The sequence below is a fragment of the Trachemys scripta genome, chromosome 7 (genome assembly GCF_013100865.1).
Source record: "Trachemys scripta elegans isolate TJP31775 chromosome 7, CAS_Tse_1.0, whole genome shotgun sequence".
Taxonomy (NCBI): Eukaryota; Metazoa; Chordata; order Testudines; family Emydidae; genus Trachemys; species Trachemys scripta.
Genome location: NC_048304.1, coordinates 12,552,069 through 12,574,335, shown reverse-complemented (window position 1 = coordinate 12,574,335; position 22,267 = coordinate 12,552,069). Strand labels below are relative to the sequence as shown.

Genomic DNA, 22,267 nt, shown 5'->3' with positions numbered 1-22,267 from the left:
GAAATATTTGTGCATGTGCAAGGTCCTAGTGAACTTTGTTTAAGCACTGTCTAATGTGGCCCATTCGGTCTACCTTTATTCCACCAATTCTGAATGGATAAAGTATTCTTTTCTTCCTTGTGCAGATCTGATTATATCTGTTAAACAGATATATTGTTCCATACTAAAGATGAATGCATTTCTGTGCTGGGTAAAATGACATTTCTGAATAGTTTGCTAACCACTTTGTTAAGTTTATAAGTGCTTTGGGGGACATATAACTTTGGTTATGTAATACATGAAAACTATTAAGATATATTATTTATATGTGCTAGGTTTATGTGTAACAATTGATTTCTCAAGACTTTGCCTGTGGACACCATTCCTGAAGTTGCATTACAAATTAAATGAGTTCATTGAAGTTCAGGAGTGAATAGATATGTTTTTTTCTGGTTCAGGTTCCTCTCCAGTTTTGAGTAGCTCACCTCTGGAATCAATGGAAGATGCAGGTATTAAACACCTCGAGAAATTAGGCCCAAGATGAGAAGACAGAAATGTTGGCCTGTATGCTGGAAGCTAGGAATTAATGACTTTATCTCCCCACACCACATGTCCCTTCACTCGCTTGATTTTCAGTTCTTTTTGAAAACACTGATCACATTTTCTTGTACCTAATCTTAACAACTTACAGTGCATTTATAATACTGTATAATGTACTACTATGTACAGTAGAAGTAACGCAGAGTTATGATTTTGAATGTGCCTCTTGTTGAGACATTCATTGTTTTCCATGGTGTGGATGTATATGTTCAAATGTGTAAATTCAATAGATTTTTTTAGGGCCTGATCCTCAGCTGGTATAATTTGCACCACTGAAGCCAATAAAACGACACCACTTTACAGAAGCTGAAGATCTGGCCTTAATTTAAAATCAAAACAAAATTCCTGAGAAAGAAACATAAGAGCAAAAAAAAAATAATAATAATGTGCTGATCACAAGTTAGGCATTTGAAGAATACATCAAGTCAAACTTTTATTAGCAAAGTTGAATTCCATGTATAATGAAAATATCTTTTAAAACCATACATGTACATAGGCATGATACAAACAGCAACTACAGTACAAACACATTTTTCTAAACCTTAATAAATTTACATTAACATTCATCTAGTAAAAAAAAAGGAATGGTGTGAACTTAGTGCCACATTTGTCTTGATCTTTTCACATGAAGTAACAAAATATCTTGTGTAAAATAAAAAATACAGTATGCTTTGGCTCATACCCATATATTGGTTCCTGCATGAAAACTGAATTACTGCAGATAACAAAGCTTGATATGATAGTCAAAACTTTTACATGAAAGATATGGTGCTGAAGTGTAAACATTTACCAATAGTCAGGAGATCAAATGGCAAACATTATGTATATGCTTTATTCTGAAACACTAAACATTAAAAAAAGATGCTTTTGAGGGCATGATCTTTTGTCAGGTTAATGGAATTTCTGCCAGCAAGCCCTAACAATGATTCCCTTCAATTTCTCTCTTCTTACATGGTTGTTATTTAAAATAATTGAGATACACTATATACAGCGTGTCTAAATATCCTTTTTATTTGTAGAACTATGACTGCATGATTGAAATTACAATGAAATGCCTCTTCAGATGTATACAAGGCTTAGAATAAAAGTACCCAATTAACTAACATTGTTTTCCAAAGCTATGTGTAAAATTATTGTCAAAAGCCTGGAAAGATGCACTCTGATCGTTTTTATTTAATTCACTTGGGGAGGAAATTCTGATCCTGCAAACTTTTATTTACATGAGAATCATTGGCTCATATGGTTTGACAGAAGTGACAAATCCCTGAACCACTGCATCATGTTGAAAGCTGACCTACAGAAGATATGATTTCCTATTAATTATATATACTAAACAACCTAACTACTGTAATTTTAATACATTTATTAATGGAGTTATATGATGGGGTTGCTGAACTTAACTCCATGACCCAGGAGGTTCTTTCCATTTCTGTAGTCTGTGTTCCAATATATATATTGATTTATTCATGGGGGGAAAGAACTTGTCTATTGTCTTCATTGGAAGCAGACAGATGGCCAAGACACTTATCCTGTATTGGAATCCAGTAGCTAAGACTCCTGGGGAATCCCACGGATGTCAATAGGAGAATGCACAGAGGTGGGAATATGGTTTTTAAAGTGCATTAACTCCTTCGGATTTTGTGCCCTTGAGCTCCCAGACACCACAAGAGACTAAACTGGAGATGGAGGTCATTCCTAAGAATACTACATTATGCAAGCTTTCTTTGTTGGGTGGATTGTGCATATTTTAAAATGTATTGTTCTAATACACTAGGGCCAGATTCTAATACCCGTACCCACGTTGAATGGGTCATATTCCATGAGTACGTAGTATTAGAGTAAATGGGAATACTAATGGAAGCTAGGAATATCCAACATGAGTAAAGCATTTGGTCCCTATTACCAGGGAGTTGTAGTGACCCCCTATATTTTGTTTACCTAAGACTTTTAATTATAAAATATTTTTGCAACTTTTTCTTTGAGTTAGCTCTATCACCTCCATTGTTTAAAGTGGGCCTTTGAAATTCATCAGGGAGAAATCCCTAGGGCCAGAGAAGTGCCTTTTTTGTTAGAAGAAATTCCATTCAGATGTGGCTGAGATATAAGCTTCTGAAAATCACTATTACCCTTCTGTGACTTGTGCTGTCAGTAAAATGTTGGCAGCATGCCAAAATAATAATAGAATTAACATTCTAATCTAAGCTTGATCCCATGCCACCACCAAAGCAGTAGCAGACAGAACAGGAGTGGAGAGAGAAAGCTAAGCTTTTCTCCTTTCTAAAACCCCTTCCCTCTGCTTCCCCCAGGAGTACCACATGGGGAGGAGTTTCCCTCACCTCAGGAAGGTTGAAAAGAAGAGAGTTGTTCCACACTCATAGTAATCTCTTCATTTTCCTTAGACCCAGCAGATGACTCCAGTAACCTAGTCCCACTTTTCTATGGTATATCAGTTTTCTCTTACTGCCAACTAAAACGGTTACTGTAATTAAGTACCCAAGCTGTCCTAGAAGTTTAGGATTCAAACTGACTGATGATGTATGACAGGGGAGCTCTTGTACTTGCATATAATAGAATTTGTTTTTAATTTTTCTTATATCTATATTTAAAAATATTAGTTATGGTTGTAAAATCCAAATCAGAAAATTTAGGAAAGGTCAGAATTAAGGTTTCATATGCAACCTTAATTCAGCCTTCGTGTGTGTATGTATTATGATATATATATATATAAAACATGCTCACATGGCATTTTTTTCACAAGACCCCTGTCTTATTCAGCATATGCAGTTTTAATAAGTAGTTAACGTAAGAGAGGGGTTTTGTATGCAACAAATGAAAAATCATTACAGATTTCCAAAATGTTATTTGATTAAGAGGATTTCAAGCACTACTGAAAAATATCAGAAATACCTGTTCTCTTAATTATGCTACTATATTTATGGTGCTAATACTTTAAATGCAACGTAAGTGTCAACATTTCCCCCTCTTTACACCAAACCCCACTGAAATGAATGGAACTGGCCTGCTTTGAACGAAAGGAAAAATTGGCTCCAAAAGTATAATCTGTTTTGCTTTTAAAATGACATCTCTTTCGGAAGCATATTTTAACCTGTACATTCCAGGATATAAAGTAGACATAATGATGCCTTTAAAAAAATCCCTGCTGAAAAAGAATTACTCAAGAAAGAGAATGGAGCTAGACAGAGACAAGAATCTCTTGGAATTTCAGACATTTGTTTAATATTCATTGGGCAGGGTCCTAAAAAGTCAGTGCACATTTAAAACATTTCATTGCACATCTTTTTGTCACAGTGTGATTTTTAGGCCCTGAGGCATAATGAATCACAAACATTAAGATTTAAGAGTCTGAATAAAAAAAATAATAGAAAAAAGTACTCATACCGACACAGATGAATAGCACATCATAGGAATTTCGTCAGCAACTTTAAGCTACAAATGAGCAAGTGATAGCACAGGATGTTTATTCATTATTTGATAAGAGGATGTCCCACTAACATGGTTTGAAATTTGTGGCTGTTTAATATAGATGTTTCTGGGACAATGACGCCAGTTAAACCGAACAGCCTGTAAGTGCAAAAAAAATGCATATTGTTGCTGACTTTTAATGGGTCATATCGGGCCTAATGTGTGAGCAGCCATCGAAACTTGCACATGGCAGTGGCCCACAATCCTAAAAGGTTTGCCCCTATCAGAGGTCCAAACCCTTTGCACAGAGGAGTTGTTTAGTAGCCATGGGGAGCAGAAGGAGAAGGCAGACTCGTGGAATTGAGTTCTTATCTAATACACTCTAACACCCTAGCCTGGACCTTTCCCTCCTCCACAATCAGATTTCTCTCTGAGGATTTTGTGCCACCTACAGAAGTTGGCACAGCAGTAGGGGAGAAGAAGAGAGTTTCTGGCTACTCAATGGACCATTAAAAACAAACTAGAAAGGCCAGTAATTTGTGGATGGAAGCAGTGGTGGTTGGGGACTTATTACTTCAGCTTGCTGGATAAGGCTAACTAGGGGCTCTCCCTGTCCTATTAAGAGTTTCTTTAGAGGCTGGGAAGAGATAAAATGAAGACTAAATTTAATGTTTACAAAAATCCAAGAAAAATTTCAATTATTTTTTTCTAAAAAGAGTATCCAGTGGAAATAATTGAGAAGGCAAGGAAACGTTCCTCTGCTAGCCGAACATTGCAGCCATGTGCTAGTGCAGAGCACCCTAAAAGTGAAATGGATTAGGAACAGACTAGCAACAAATTGAAATTGTAACACAAGTCTGGTCAATTCTGTTTATTTCACTTTCAGGTTCTCATGCACTAGTGAACACTCATCCTGTTGGGTAATTTGTCTGGAGTCCTGAAAAAAGTCACCGTATGTGACTTGGAACAGGATGTAAGGTTTCAGTTTCCTGCCAGACACCATATGTGTGAGACTCTTCCCCCGCTCCACCCCCCCAAAAGCTGACCAGTCCCTTTTCAGTGATCAAGTTGAATTAACTATATAAAGTAAACAAACAGTACAAATAGTGAGACATTTGTCAAATTCTCCCAATTTTAGGGATCTGAGGATATTGTGTATTATAATACAGGATATTGTGCAAACTATTTTAACCTATGACCATATCAGACTCCTACAAGCCACATATAAGTAGTCCCATTGGCCTTTATTCCAAATAGATGGTAGATTTAGGGCCAGGTTTTCAAAAGGATTCAGCACCTAACAGCTACCATTGTTTTCAATGGTTGTTGAGCACTTTTGAAGCTCAAGCCACTTCATTTAAGTACATGAATGGGAGCTGGTCCCTTAGATATTGTATAAAATTAAAACCAGTGTTATAATTATTTAACAATGTGCATCATGCAGCTCATAAAGTTGTAATTCTGGGTCTGATCCTGCAAACCCTTACTCATGTGAGTAGTCTTTACTTACACTATTATTTCCACTGAAGTACTTGCAATGAAATCAATGGATCTATTTGTCTAAGGACTACTCATGTATAAAAGATTTTGCAGGAATTAGCTTTTATATAGTAAGTTTTCTCCTTATAACAATGGCTAAAGTGTATTGTAATTGCAGATACAACCATTTTAAAAGAACAACATAGAACTGCAAGGAACATTTGCATTGTACTGAAGTTAACAAACTATAAAAGCAAAAACAAAAAAACAAAAATGTTTTAAAATAATTGGGAGGCCAAATATAAAAAGGCCAAACGTGCACAGTGCAGCTTTGCTGAGTTTGTAATGGGAATGAGTAGCAGAGAAAGGAACAGCTCCGTTGGGAATTTTAAACCTTATTCAGTACACCATGTAGAAAAGAAACTCTAATGTAATCCATTTTTTTTAAAAAGGAACAATGCAGGATGTGAAAATATTTTTTTTAAAAATACCTAACTATTCAGGGTTTATTTTTTGGAGAGCGAAACAATGATTTTTTAAGTATTATCCAAAAGAAAGAGGAAAAGCGAATATCTGACTGTTTTATACCCAGTTTGTCCCTCTATTTCTACATAGCAATACAAACCAGTCTGTGTTTTCAGTTATGTAAATATTAACGTAATATGTACAAGAGAGACAAGGTGGATGTCTTTCATTGGACCAACGTCTTCTTCTGATGAACTCCATGTAGCTCAAAAGTTGGTCTCTTTCCCCAACAGAAACTGGTACAAAACAAAGATATTACCTCATCCACCATGTCTCTCTAGTATCCTGGGACCAACATCACTACCACAAAATTGCAAATAATATGTACAATGCATTCCTGAAATGTATGCTAGCATACAAATATACAGACAGAAGGCAGACAAAAAACAGTTGCTTAGAAATGCAGTTTTCAAGGATCTTGGGAGGCAGATTCAGGTGGCCTTTTTAGTAGTCTAAAGACCTGATCCTGCTTCATTGACACATAGAACAGATGTGGGATGAGCCTCGTTATCCTCTGCCAAAGGAAAACTAGTGTAACTGAACTTGTTTAAGGAAAGAGTGACAGTTACTGGAGAGAAGATATAGATACCAGATCGGAACCTGTTTCTTTTGAGAGCAAGTTTGTGATCAAATTATTTTTGGATAAAGCTGTTTCTCTAAGTAATTGCAATCAGCTCTAGCCACTAATTCTAGACTTACTTAAACAGACTTTCTTCTTCTTCATGAACATTAAATAATATATGGAATCTATTTCTATAGTGTTTTCAATTATTTTTTTCTTGGTGTTAATTTTTAAAGTAATCTCCCTTCTCCCACCCCCACTACCTTCTGACCTCCACAATGCTAAGGTCATTATATATTAGGGAATACTGGATGTAAATGTATATACAAAGTGACAAAGAATACAAGAAAGAGAAAAGTTATATAGAGAAACAAGTAGGGTAGCAAGTATCTATATACATATGTAACACTGAGAAGCTATGGTTTTGGTCAGACTGAGTGGTATATATTGAATGTGAGAATATTATTCACCTGTTCTTTATGAATGAAAACACCTGAACAATCAGGACTGAAAAGTCTCAAAAATCATCTTTTGATAGCAGCGACTAATTGCCATATTACCTGGAGGTTGGGGTCCTGACTGATTCATTCTGCAACCTACTTCTGATCACATATGGTAATAGTTGATTACTAGTCAAGATAAATATGGAAATTTGAAATTAATCATTTATGTTAATATTTTATGCATGGAGAGGAAATGTTGCTGTAGAACTTCCAGTGCTTTCGACTGATCCTTTTTCCTTAGATCCAGCGTAAGCGCCAATAAATGAACCATCTTCATTAAACATCCCTTGGTCCCCTTCTCCATAATCTACCAAACTATCAGCACTTTCCGTAGCTTTAATGTCCCCGTTAAGTGACTGGAGGCTGCCTTTGAGTGGCTTCTCATCGCTGTCACTATGAAATAAAGAAAAATCTTCCCAAAATCTAGCTTTGTATTACAATTACAACAGCAATTGTTCATTTCCTTTATCAAAATAAACAGATATATTGAGGGAAGAGGGAATCAGATACATTTTGATGGGGATACAGTTTCAAAACATTGCACACAACACACTATTCACTTGATTCTAGGTCAAGTCAATGGATGTGGTGCAGCTAATGCACCCTGCTCTGTGCATTGTTTGCATTTTGCATTTTTTGTAATTTTGAATTTAGTGGAATAGGTCAAAAAACAAAACCAAACAAAAAATGCAAACATTACTGAAAAGAATGGATTGCAAACAGTTTTTATTTTTCCTTTTTTGTCCCCTTTCCTTCTTTTGCCATTGAAAATGGAGGGGGGGGGGAAGGGTCCCAAGGAGGAAGAAGGGGAAAAGAGGAAAAGCTGAAAACCAGCTCTACTGGTTCATCATTGTACCTTATTTTGTATCTTAAAGAGAGGCATAAAGAGTCTTATTTTACAAAGCAAACAGCCATTTGTATTGCCCATTACAGGGTTCATTTGTTTCACCAGCCTTTGAAGTGCAGTAGGTGGATTGAGGTAAAGGCTGGTGTTTGGGGGTATTGGTATTTTATTGTGTCCTGTTGCTTTTTGGAAGGGGTGAGCACTATTTTTGGAACTTTAAATGATTGGCATGGTGCTGGGTGGGCACTTTTATTTATCCTGAGTAATAAATAAAAATACATTTTGCATATCTATCTATTTCGCAACTGCACAGTCATAATCTACATTCACTCCGTGTGACACTGTTTCCATCTAGGGATGACTGGGCCATGCTATCGGGGTTGATGACCCTGCTACAGCCTTGGGTAAGAGAGCTGAATCTCTTCTGTTTTCAGATGCAGAGGTGCCAGGTTTGACTTCAGTGCTGAAGACCCATCCAGGGGCACAGAATTACATAAAGTGGGTAATTTATATGCACTAGACAGCTGTGTGCCTCTAATACCAATCTGTAATGCAGCAGTTATTACACATGCCATAATGTACGTAGATCATCTCATCTCTGAAACATCAGGCCCAAACCTCACTTCTTCATACCATTTGTATTCAGTACAAAAGAGCCCATCATTTCATATGCTCTCGAATTACTTGGGAAGAGTCTCCAAATCTGTTTTGGACTGCTCTGGCTTCGCACTTAATTCACCACTGAGCCTTCCACGGTCCCATGCAGGGTTTGTGGCTGGATTACTCCCATATTGGCTAATCCCCAGTTGCTGGAATGACCTTTATGTTGGCAGGCTGGGCTCAATTCAGCTACACCTAAGGATTAGGGAGCCACAAAGGCCCCAGACTCTGGATTTGTGCCAAATATACCCTGAGCAGCCCAGAGCTCTGGGCCATTCCCTTTACAGCAGAGCTGCTTGAAAGATATCCCAATTTTTCCATGACAAAGGGGACAATTCTTTTGCAACATTTTTCACAAAGGAGCGGTTCCATTTTTCAACTAACTCCATCTTTATAAAGTGATGGAGCCAACCCTGTGCATATCAGAGAGAAGTCTTATTGACCTGATGGGAAAGCATAAAGCCTTGTCTAATGGGACCTATCAGCATCATGGCTTAGTTGCCCATTGGTTACATTGTTACATCTCCAGCCTCAAACTCTGAATTTACATATGTATATGAAGGAATGATTCAATGAAGTGTTAAAAGACACCTAGTGTTATTTGGCAAAGCTATTTTTAACAAATTTATACTAATCTATATTAATTAACATCCTTTTTTTATTAGGCATGGCAAAAATAGTAAATAAGACACAACACCTAATTACTAAGAAGCAGTCAAAAGAGGCAATTTACAATGGGGGCCTGTGTAAGGCTGCTACAAAAAAAAGTGTTGGAAACAGTGAAGTCTAAAGGAAAGTGTATCTTCTGACTAAGGCTTTTCAGTGGAAATGGCATGGGAAATCCCATGAGATCTTGCAATGAGCCTGTTATTGTATATTCTGGAAAGCCCAGCATTTCCTGTCTCAACAAAGCCGGCAGTTTGTCACAGACATTTCCTAACTGCCACGAGATATAAATAATATTACTAGAAATTCTTATACTATTAGAAACGGACAAAGAAGCAATAGCATTTTTTAATCAAAGACATGATGTTACTGGTATCACTAAGACATTAGGCAACTGGGTCACATTCCTGCTCTCATTTATGCCAATGTATGCCTGGTAACTCCATTAAAATCAATGGAGTTCCACTGGCTTTACAATGAAGAAAGTGACAGCAGAATACGTCCATGTGCATCTCCAGGATATCTATGTCTCCTAGAAAGAAGCTCATGTCCAATGATGATCTGAAGTAAATCATCTTATGTACATATCCAAACACAAAATGGTCAAGACCGAGATAATCCAATTAGATGGTACTATTAATGTGATTTCAGGAGAACCAACAAATGACTCCAACTTACCATGGTTGCACATAAAAATTAAGTAACTTGTGCAGAACTTCACCGAACTATATCTCAAGATGTGAATGCAATGGCACTGCCTGCTGGCTACCCCCTCACACTGCAGCTCTAGGAGCCCAGGCAGCCTCAACAATCCAGCTGTCTTCTCACTCTTGCTCCGTATAAATGGTATATAGAGACTGTCACGTATTGGACTGTTCTAAGACCAGATATTCAGGACAGGCATTAGACCAGGGGTCGGCAACGTTTGGCACACGGCTCGCCAGGGTAAGCACCCTAGCGGGCCGGGCCAGTTTATTTACCTGCTGATGCGGCAGGTTCGGTCGATCGCGGCCCCCACTGGCCACGGTTCGTCGTCCCGGGCCAATGGGGGTGGCGGGAAGCGGCGCGGGCCGAGGGATGTGCTGGCCACGGCTTCCCGCCGCCCCCATTGGCGGTGAACCGCTGCCAGTGGGGGCTGCGATCGGGCAAACCTGCTGTGTCAGCAGGTAAATAAACTGGCCTGGCTAGCTAGGGTGCTTACCCTGGCAAGCCGCGTGCCGAACATTGCCAACCCCTGCATTAGACCACACATTTGCTCCTCTCAGACCAGCACTTTGAAGTCTTAAGCATCTCCTCCAAGATGTGATCAGCACTTTCGACTGCAATTGACTTCGGTGGGAGTTGAAGTTGGTAGGCACCTCATAGGAGGTGCTCAAACTGCCATAGGATCACCTGCTATTTTGTGGGCTAATCAAAAGATACTAGCCTGTTACTTTACATTAATCAGTCCCACTCTATTGACTTCAGGGGGAATGAAGGTCATTAGAATCAGGAGATATAAAGATGTCTCAAGTATGTTTTCATTTTTCATGAAAAAAAAAATAACCAGAGAAAAATGGAAAGTGGATGTAGATGCTACAAAAATCTTCCAAATTGTTGGGCCCAAGATTGGGCTTCTAAGCTAGTAACATAAAAGTTCAGTTCTGCCATTCTCACTTAGCTCAAACTATTATTGAAGTTATTAGTAATGTTGACTGAATAAGGATATCAGTAACTGGCCCCAAAATTTGTCTCTTCATAATCAATATACAAAATATGTCTTGCTCATTTTCCCAAATACAGTATTTGTATTTCTAGAAAATACAAGCTGGAGTTGGGGGTGAAAGTTACTAACCACATGACATTCTTACCTTTCTAAATATCTGTCCCATTAGAAGGCATTAAAAATTAAATAAAGATGAAATTATGCAGGAAAAAACCCTTATCCTTTGTAAATAATCTAGTATACATACTGGATTTAGCCAGCAACGTTTGTGTTTTAAAAGCTAGTTAGCCAGTATTCCAATATGCTTCATACAACGATGTATTTTTCATATGTAATGTAAATATATAATGTAATTAATTAGCTTTTTGAGTCTTGAATGCAGCCAAATGTAACTATTTTACTTCTTATACAGAAACTACTATACTAATATTTATTTGCCATTTTCTGTCTTTTAAATTTTTCTCTCTTCTTTTGCAGAATGAACAACCCCCATGTTACTAAGGGCCCAATCAAAACCCATTGGAATCAATGAGAGTCTTTCCATTGACTTCAATGACTTTGGATTAGGCCTAATATAAACATTATATAACAATATATATATAAGGTGCTAAATAAGAAACAGATGGAAAAATAGGGCTACTCCATCAAAAATTACCTATATCATAACTTGGGTGGATTAAAGTGTTCTGGATATATCTTTACATTCATATTATCATCCACTCCCATGGGGTTTGCTTTGAAAATGAAAAAATAGTGTTACTTGCATATTATAATAAAAACACAAAGAAATACTTGTGAAGATATTGTAAAAAAACCATTTGATATAGTCGATCATATTTACCTATATTCCCCAAAGATCTCATCTTTAATTGATTGAGCTTCGGGATCTGGATGCAAATCCTCTTTTTCTTTCACTGTACAAATGAAAGAAAGAATAGATCTGTTCACCATGCTGTGTCATGTATCATTTTTATATTTGGCAGGTTCTATAGGAAAACTGTCAATCATTATCTACAACTGGAGGGCAACAACTTTAGTTAAGTGTTTTGCATTGCACAGAGGAGTATGTTTTCAAGAGGTGTAAAATGGGGTAGCTGCCTAATTCCCAAGGACCCTAGTCAGAGTTTTGCAGCTAAATCCTTGTACATTGCTTTGAAAATGCAGCTCCTACAATTTCTTTTACTAAAACACATTTCTTTCCTGTGCAATTCAGGCTATATCTGGAACCATAATGTATATTTCATTATGACACTATTTAGTTGGAATATGAATTTACAAATTGCCACACTGGAAAAAATATTTAAAAGGTGCATCTAGTCAAATATCCTGTCTCTATCAGTGGGTAATTCAGGATGTTTCCAAGGAAGGTGTAAAATCCATGTAATTTTTTTACAAACCTAATTGTGCAGTACCATGTGGGAATTTTTTTCCTGATTTCTGCTGATGATCAACATGCATTACAGAATGGCATATTATAGTCACTATTACTTTTATCCTAGCTAGTTTAATTGTGGTTAGATTTGGAAAAAAAACATTGTAAGCACACAATTATCATAACTAGGTATATAAAATAGGTAACTGCACATGCAAAAAAACGCTAATTAGAGGATTTTAGTCCAATAAACACGTGCAGCTCTAGTAAATATGGACAAGATCTTTTAAGGAATTTTGGTCCCAAACTGTTCCCACTGAAATCAATGGGAATTAGGCAGCTTAAGTACCTTTATAAAAATCTGGCCCTGTGTGTACAAGTTAGGGCCCCAGTCCTGCAACTGGATCCCCTAGCACGGTCCCCTGTATACTCAATGAAATTAAAAAAAAAAAAAATTAGCACAACTACTATTGTGAAACAACAACATATAGGGCTGGATTGTAAACCTACCTGAGTAAGGGGCAATATGTAGCATTTTAACGTTATAACCTGTGGGTATAATGAAAATTATTGTAGTGTCTAATACAGTGGTGGGCAACCTGTGGCCCATCAGGCTAATCCGCTGCTTCCCGCAGCTCCCAATGGCAGGGAACGGCGAACCATGGCCACTGGGAGCTGCACGGGGCAGTGCCTGTGGACGGTCAAAGTCAGCACAATGTCTCGCAGCCTGCAATCAGATTACCCTGATGGGCCACATGCAGCCTGAGGGCCGCACGTTGCCCACCACCAGTCTAATACTACCAAACTCCCACAGCCTTTAATTTTCACTTCTATATCTCTTATCACATTTCTAATATTCCCATTGTTTAATTTGGAATACAAAATCTGGAGAAAAATGGAACAGAGATTTCTAATTGTGCAGCTCAAACAACCCATGTAATGCAATGACGAGATCTAGTCAGAGGACATTTAAGGAGTCACAATTTATATCAAATTACTGACAATGGGTGAACCTGCTGGGCATAATCTCAAAGTTTCCATGTGAAAGACCTTGGATGAAAAGTGACCATCTATCAATATGATGATCAAATTGGTGCCCCTACTCACTTCAGTGATGCAGGATCATGGCCTAAACCTTCTCTGTTAGAAACTGCTTCCTGAATCACATGTAAAATACCCTCACTAATTAAAACAATGAAACCCATAGGGCCACTCGGGGCATAAAACCCCTATCTTTCTAAGCAGAGAAAAGTTATTCAGATGTTAACCAGTGACAAGATTGCTAGTGGCACCCAGACCACTTAGAGAGAGATTAATGAGTCTACTCTACAGCCTTAGCTAAGAGCCACCTGGCTTTTAGCTCATGCAGTAGAGGCTCATGCATTTAGCTCCAGAGGTCCCAGGTTCAATCCTGCCCGCCAGCATCCGGGGTCTGTCAGTGTTACACTGGCAGTACAGAGTGCGCCCATCAATCTGCCTCCCAATGACCCCCTCACAAGTCATGGAGCATTCTGGGAGCAGAAGTAGGAGTGGGGCCGTAGCACAGCCCCATGTTGATTCTGAGCAGTGCAGCAGCACACAAAGTAACACGGGGAGGATGTTGTAACTTAGACAGGCCCCCATGGCTGTCTCAATGACACCAAGGAGTCCCGGAGAAATCCAGGATCAGGATGGTTCAAAGGTGGCTTAAAGCCATTATAGTGTCTCCTCTTCTGGGGTGAGTGTTCTGTGCTGCACCTCTTACAAATGGAGCACAGAATCTCATCAGCTGAGTCAAGATTTGCTAATGTTTATTTAAATTCACTCAATGTTATATTTATTAAAAGTCACAAATGCACATTTTGTATTCCAGTTGGTATGAGTTCAACCGTTGGGGACCGAAGGCAAAACATTGAGGCATTTCCACTTCAATAAGAAGTTATTTGTGTGAAGAATGACTGCTATTATATAAATATCTCAAAAAGGACAACAGAGTCATTTACCTGAGTATTTTCCTCCTTTATTTCTTTTGACAAAGCACATTGTTAGCAGCAATAAGGTAAGCAAAGCGATGGCACACATCAGTCCAATAAACCAGCCTTGGGTGGAAATTCCCTCATAAATGCCAGCATAAGCTTTGTAAAAGGAGAGAAGTAAAAACATTTAACGAGAGGAAAATAGACTATCCTAACCAAAAAAACCACCATTTAATATTTTCTGAACTAAACCCGAATCACACCAAACTATCGCTATTTACTGCTTTACTGATTTCAGTCTAACATTTTCAATGTAAAAAAGAAAAAAATACAGGACATAAATAATAGGCATGAGGAATAATGTTCACATTTAAGTAAATAAAGTGTCTGCAACATAATATATATAAGTAATTCCAAAGGACTATTTGATTTAGAGGATTAATGCCAAATAGGAAAGTTGGACAGAAATTGATAGCCTCCCATGCAAGCAGTTTTGCGACAGAAATAGAGTTAAAAGTGTTTAGGATACATGCAAACTGCTTAGCTAGCCACATTGAAGATATAAAACGTAACAGCACCTACCCTATTAAAATAGCATGGTAGCTAAAACCTGTAAATAATATGTATTGGAAATTATTTACATGTCATTATTTATTACTGGGAAGACAAAATACAAAGCTGAATTGAAAAATGATGGACCCATTCCTGCTACTATTGAAGTACATGGCAAGAAGAGGCTAAGATTTCACTTTCATTGCACCACATAATAGGTAATGTCATTATTTCTTGAAAAATTAAAAATAAAATAATCTGGTTTTATCACAATGGATTTATCACCCTAAACGGTTTCATATCTCACCTCTCTCCCTCGTCTCAATTACATCTTCAAAAATGCTATTGTTATCAACCCAATTCTTAGTCACTAGACGAACTGTATATTCAGTTCCGGACTCAAGTGCCTCAATGGGGTGAAACTTTTGGGTGGGATTTACTGCTTCTGAAATCTTCCCGATCCCTTTACCTATGAAATGTACATAGTCAAGTCACATTGATTAATTCTATTAATTCAATAGCAGGATTCTGAAATGCACAGTTACAAATGATTTAAATAACAAGTGATAGTAAAACAGCATACATGAATATGTTTAACATTTGCCTTTGGATAGTTTATCTTATTTTTTGAGGTAGACAAGAAAAAAAAGTAGAAAAGCATTTTCTGTACTTGCTCTTTGATATTCTGCAGGATAAAATCAGTGTCAAACTGAAATAATCCTGAGATTTATGAAGGGTTTGTTTTAAATTTGCAGGATCAAAGTAAATATTGAAGGAATGGCATATAGGATTATAGATCTGCTTTAACTAATGAATGCTTAATTAAAAAAAAACAACTGAATATGGCCTGGGTTTATTTACACAATCTGTGGCTTGATCCTTCTCCCATTGAATTGAAGTATATGGGACAAGACTGAGGCCCATATTATCCTGAAACAGATTATTACATCTTTTATACGAACAATTACACTGGGATTTATACTCAAATTTTCCTTAGACAATAAATCTCTTTGTCCCCGTTTATTTCACATTTGTACTAAAGCTATAACAAAGCTCTCTTTTAGGTATACCTGAAGTTTTCTTTCAAATGGATTTTCATATACAATCTTTACATGTTCTAACTGATATTTATTTATATGAAAAGTATTTTCAATCAATTTTTTTCTGTGGGTTTCCAACAAAGTCAGTCTTGCACTCCTTTTGCTTTCAAAACTCTCCTTGACATGAATAGGTATTTTACCTGAATCCAGGACTGCAGGATAAGTGGTTTATTGTGTATGCTTTAAAAAAAAAAAGTATTTAATGCTTATTGCAAAAGGAAGCAACTGTTATTCACTGCAGTGAAGATACAAGGATTTGCCCTCATCCTGGATACAGTATAGTATAAGTCATACTAATGAATCATAACTGATCCTCTCTTTCAGGATTTTAAGCAGTAACTTTTGCTAAAAATTACACAAGGAATATAAAACAGCACCCACATTTAGGGCCTGATCCAAAGTCCGTTAAAGTCTACAGAAAGGCTCAGAATCATTGATGTCAATGGGCTTTCAAATCAGGCCTTAGTAGAACCATGCCCAGGTCTAGCGTTAATCACCAAAGTTTGGAGGAAAGCATTAAAACATATGCCTTTTTACTTCTGTTCAGTTGCTTCATTTGCTTAATTTAGCTGGTCAGCATTCTAAAGTCAACTAACGAAAGGGATCTTATGGTTATTCATACACACAGCATAGCTCAAAAACTGCTCGACCAATTTGCGCTTATAACATGGACACTAAAGCAATGCTGATTACTGCTGAAACTGGTAAGCAAGCAAACAAAAAAGCTTTGAGCGATTAGCCCTTCTTGATAGCTGAAGGAAAAGAAAAAGAGATTAAGAGTAGATAGACATGGTTAAAGGTGCTGGACATGATACGTTTTCCAAGGCAAGTATACATATATTACAATAAGTAGTTAAATTAGTAGACCACTGGAACATGTTCAATTAGAATAATGCTGATGGTGAAGCACAGTGTATTAGCATAACTTAATCCATCCAGAGGGTCCTGTGGCACCTTTAAGACTAACAAAAGTATTGGAGCATAAGCTTTCGTGGGTGAATGCCCACTTCATCAGACACAAGCCTTGCGTCTGATGAAGTGGGCATTCACCCACGAAAGCTTATGCTCCAATACTTTTGTTAGTCTTAAAGGTGCCACAGGACCCTCTGTTGCTTTTTACAGATTCAGACTAACACGGCTACCCCTCTGATACTTAATCCATCTAGTGGTACATTTTACAAAATGAACTACGGTACATGAAGCTGAGCTATAATTTTTTAATCAAACTGCAAATTAAGCAACAAGACATTACAGGTAAATTTTAATTACATTTTGTAAAATCAGGATGTCAGAACAATGTGTTTCATAAAAAAGCTACCCGTAAAGTAACAAGAAATAAAGCTCTTCTATGTGAACTTTAATCCTGTTGGTCAATAAATGCCATCAAAGACTTAAAGATGTCAGCCAGACAAGGTAGTCATATTTACCAGTGTATATGCAGCATAGGTCTGATCTGGTAGCTCTACTCACTGAGATCATAAGGCAGCAAAGCACTTAAACTTGTCCTTAGCTTTAAACATGTGAGTTGTCCCGTAGAAGTCAATTTCTTTAATGCCATGACTCACTTATGTAAAGTTAAGCATGTGCTTAAGTGCTTTGCAGGATCAGGGATTGAGTGCTTTGCAGGATCAGGGATTGGGTGTTTTGCAGAATCAGGGATTGGGTGTTTTGCCTTATTGGGATGGCCTGATTGGGAACAAAGTTTTACACCATGAGTTCTGCACAACCTTTGATATTTGGCACCACAATGTTGTATAAAGGATTTTCTGTATTCTAAAATGTAAGATAGGAGTCCAGTGGACATTGCATGTGTGTGATTTCTTTCCATGTAAATCTGGTCTGCATTATAAAACTAAATACTGTACAATACCCATAGAAAAGCAATAATGGGTAACTGGGGAAGGATTGGTAGAGGGACTAGAAGAAATAGTGTAGAATCCCGAGCAAGGCAAACAAAGATCTACTGGTAAGGAAATGTTTACTCGATATACTGAAAGGTCAGTGCGCAGCAGAAATTAGCTTCGGAAAACTGAGAGCAGTTAGGTTAGGTTTTTAATCTACAATAAAGGAAATAAGCTTTAGTAATAAAAATATACCACCAGCATTTGTCATCTCCCCACTACTATGTATCAGCCATATCCTGGGATTCACATGAACATTAAACTGAACTGCAATTTTACAATATTCCTATTGGATTTAGAGATTTATGAGAACAATGGAAACCTATGGAATAATGGGAAAACAAAGATAAACCTCCCCTAAAGACGTACTATAGTGCTAGTTCTCTAAAAGTTAGCACATCTGTTATGAAACTCACTTATTAAAAAAAAAGGATTGGCAATCTTACAGTTGAATTATCATTGTAGGTAATATTTTAATTTATAACAGCACCTGTCTAAATACATCTGCCTGGAATAAATGGAAAGTTAAACTACACTTTCATCAGTTTTCCTCTACTGAATGGCTATTAAAAGCTTATAAATATGCATCATAATTACACTCTACCTTCTGGGCTTTTGTATTCCAGGAGGTAGTTCGTGCTGATTGGGAGAGATCTTTTTTTACTGGTAATTTACAATTACCCTCACATCCTTAAAATCCATTAGATGAAAATTAGTAGGCCATCCTGCTTAGCTTGACACCCAGACCATACACCTTGACTTTTGGGTTGTTGGACTTTTGGATAAAGCACAGAAGAGAGGTTAGCTCATTTTGTCTTACCACCATTTCTGTTTCTGTTTACTTTTGCTCCTGGCCACAGTTTTACTGGCTGTAACAGGGTGGGAGAGGTGCGATGGTATTTAACTATAGAAAGGATTCACTAGGTAATGCTTGTGATGCTTAGAATAGCAGTAGGTGATCACGAGTGCCCTGGTTCAGGAAAAGCTCGTATGTACCACCAGGGCTTGCAGAGTTGCTCCCAGTACATGTGCAGATCAGCAGTGTGGCTTGAGAGGGCAGAAGGCTGCCTGAGGAGTTGTATAAATGATGGGATAGTGGTGAAGGCCTGTCAATCAGTTGGTCATAGTTCAAGAAATGATTCTCTCTATTAGGATGTTATTCTATATGGCTAAGAAAACTGTGTTTTTAGGCTTTCAGAATGTTGGGTAGCAAATGAGAATTGAGAAGGATCAGACCTTATTGTATGAGAGGCTATTATCATGATCTTGAGAGACGTCATAAAGGTTAGTATTCTCAGGCTGGGATTTTAAATAAAGCCCAAGGGAAGTAGGTGCCCAATTGTCATTGAATTATAATGAGATTGGAACATGTAACTTCCTTAGGCTCCTTTGAAAATTATAGCAATAGTTACTGTTTCATGTGCCTGGATTTTTCATTAACACTTGGATTTTTGTATGTACAGTAATCATTGTAACATACATAATTCTGTATCTTGTCAATGCTGCAAATCACTGGTAGCTCTGGATAGTATGAAATTTGGCAACAAAGATTGTTGAGTCAGATGCCTGGCTATCAGAGGCGGATTTAGTTCTATTTTTTTAGGAGTTTCTCTTTCCATTTAAAATATATATTAATGTTATGCTGTATATCATTTCAGGTGGCTAATTACACATATAGCAATATTGATCATCAGGTTTTCGTATGTCAATGTTTTGGGGGCAGTTTAAGAAATGCTACCTAAATAAAAAGGTAGAAGTAATAATCATTTTCTAAACAGAGACAGCACACATTCTTTCATGGAGTTAAGCCTGAGATAAGCCCATAATATTTAATCAACTCTCTCTAAAAATACAAAAAAAAGCTAAAAGCTCAACAATGTTAAATCTATAAATTCTACACCCAGGTTCATAATTATCACCGCAGAGAAAAAACTGCTGATCCTAAATCACAATTTGCTAATCTCCAATCATTCATTTTAACATCAAACTGAAAATATAATTTAACTTTGAAACTGTACTTTTAAAAAAAATTATTCTGCAATGTAATGCAAATGTTACAGAGCGGCAGTAATTTCCACCATTAGTAAAAATTCTCCAAACAAAATGATCCCTGTTTTACATCTAACCTCCCTCCCCCTACCCCCCCCCCCCCAAAAAAAACCCTCGAACTCTATGATGACTGATTGAATAATTTCTCTAGGTGAGTGAAAAAGAAACTCGAGAACCTATGGCAACCCAAAACGATTGGGAAAAGGATTTCTGCAGAAAAGGACCTAGGGGTTACAGTGGATGGGAAGCTGGATATGAGTCAACAGTGTGCCCTTGTTGCCAAGAAGGTTAACAGCATTTTGGGCTATATGAGTAGGGGCATTGCCAGCAGATCCAGGGATGTGATCATTCCCCGCTATTTGACATTGGTGAGGCCTCATCTGGAGTACTGTGTCCAGTTTTGGGCCCCACACTACAAGAAGGTTGTGGAAAAATTGGAAAGAGTCCAGCGGAGGGCAACAAAAATGATTAGGGGGCTGGAGCACATGAGTTATGAGGAGAGGCTGAGGGAACTGGGATTGTTTAGTCTGCAGAAGAGAAGAATGAGGGGGGATTCGATAGCTGCTTTCAACTACCTGAAAGGGGTTTCCAAAGAGGATGGATCTAGACCAGGGGTCGGCAACCTCTGGCACGCGGCTCGCCAGGGTGCTTACCCTGGCGGGCTGGGCTAGTTTATTTACCTGTTGACGCGGCAGGTTCGGCGGTTCGCCGTCCCGGGCCAATGGGGCCAGCACATCCCTCGCCTGCGCCGCTTCCCGCCACCCCCATTGGCCCGGGACGGCGAACCGTGGCCAGTGGGGGCCGCGATCGGCTGAACCTGCCGCGTCAGCAGGTAAATAAACTGGCCCGGCCCGCCAGGGTGCTTACCCTGACGAGCCGCATGCCAAACGTTGCCGACCCCTGATCTAGACTGTTCTCAATGGTACCAGATGACAGAATGAGGAGTAATGGTCTCAAGTTGCAGTGGGGGAGGTTTAGGTTGGATATTAGGAAAAAAAATTTCACTAGGAGGGTGGTGAAGCACTGGAATGGGTTACCTAGGGAGCTGGTAGAATCTCCTTCCTTAGAGGTTTTTAAGATGAGGCTTGACAAATGGCTGGGATGATTTAGTTGGGGTTGGTCCTGCTTTGAGCAGGGGGTTGGACTAGATGACCTCCTGAGGTCCTTTCCAACCCTGATATTCTTTGATTCTATGATTAATTTCAAGTGCGACTGTGAGTCATCTTTTTCTAGTCATGAAAGGCCTTAATCTGAGCTTTTGTGCAAATGGAGTGTTCCCTGTGGTTCCCCATGACTCTTCCATGCAACTCAGTAGGCACAAGTTCTGCACAGTGTTTTATCAATCACCTGTGCAACCACCTGTTGTATCTCAGCTGGGTTTTGCCACTAAATATTCACTTCGGTTAGAATGCTGATTTAAGAAATCTTCCCCTCTATTGACGGTATATTACATAGTGGATTGAGTTATTAGTGTTATTGGTGTTAGGGTAGTGACATGCAGGGTATGAATGGGGGATTACATTTGGGGCCTGCTCCTTATAGACCATTGGTTAATAGTACTGGATTTGACCCTAGGCACACACATTGCAGAGGAGAACCACATTTTAAAGGAATTATAGAGAAATGACTCCTTCTGTCTCAAGCAAGGCTCTGGGCTGATGGGGAATTCTCTCCACACCAGGATATGCAAGGACTGCAGAAAGCTGCTCTAGACCATTGAGGGATAACACAGAAGATTTCCCTTTCCCTAGCCCAGTCTGTTCATTTCCCACTTCTTCGTGTGCTGTGATGCAGAAGTTCACCATGGAACTGTGGTAGGAAGCAGCTTTGGGGCCTGACATTCCTTATAGGACAACCTGCACAACCTACTCCCCTGAGGAGTATAAAACACATAAATTCACTGGTTTTCAGATATAATGGGAAACAAATGAGTATTTACTTTAATATAGCTATTAGAAAGTCAGGTCAAATATGCCAGGAACCAAACATGACTGAATACCTATCCACAACCCACCCCGATATCTGTATTTCTCTGGGACAGTGTATTTCACAAAGCCCACAATGTAGCCTGTGACAGCTGGATATACTAGAGTCATGGGAGCTATAGAAGCTCTAACATAGATAAGAGAGGTGCATCTTTTTTCTTTGAAAATGGAGCACATTGACTATTATGGAATGTTACTTTATGGAGTCTCATTCCACAGTAGAACCACACTTTCAATCTGCCTCTTTAAATCTGGGCAACTTTAACTGATATGCCTTGACTTTTGAAAACACTCCATTTTTTGAGAGACCGTGTAACTTGTTTAACTGAGATAGTTACACATTTTATCACCCTCCTTGTATTTTGCGTGCCCTCCATTCCTAACTGCAAAAAATGAGAAAGTCACGG

General features: G+C 38.3%; 1 protein-coding gene across 10 annotated transcripts in view; it reads right to left on the bottom strand.

The window, feature by feature from the left end:
* Positions 1 to 986: 986 nt before the first annotated feature.
* The window catches only part of CHL1 (cell adhesion molecule L1 like), a 194,848-nt gene continuing 173,567 nt past the window's right edge, over positions 987 to 22,267 (bottom strand). For 5 of the 10 annotated variants that reach the window (XM_034775324.1, XM_034775322.1, XM_034775326.1 and 2 more), the window contains 4 exons: positions 15,133 to 15,294; positions 14,301 to 14,432; positions 11,788 to 11,860; positions 987 to 7,464 (listed from right to left, as the gene is read on the bottom strand). In XM_034775324.1, coding sequence (XP_034631215.1) covers positions 7,248 to 7,464; positions 11,788 to 11,860; positions 14,301 to 14,432; positions 15,133 to 15,294 — 584 coding nt within the window. In that variant the 3' untranslated portion in view covers positions 987 to 7,247. Of the gene's footprint in view, positions 7,465 to 11,091; positions 11,104 to 11,601; positions 11,681 to 11,787; positions 11,861 to 14,300; positions 14,433 to 15,132; positions 15,295 to 22,267 lie in introns of all 10 variants that reach the window. The other 5 variants (XR_004646403.1, XR_004646402.1, XM_034775329.1 and 2 more) reach the window with 5 other exon arrangements.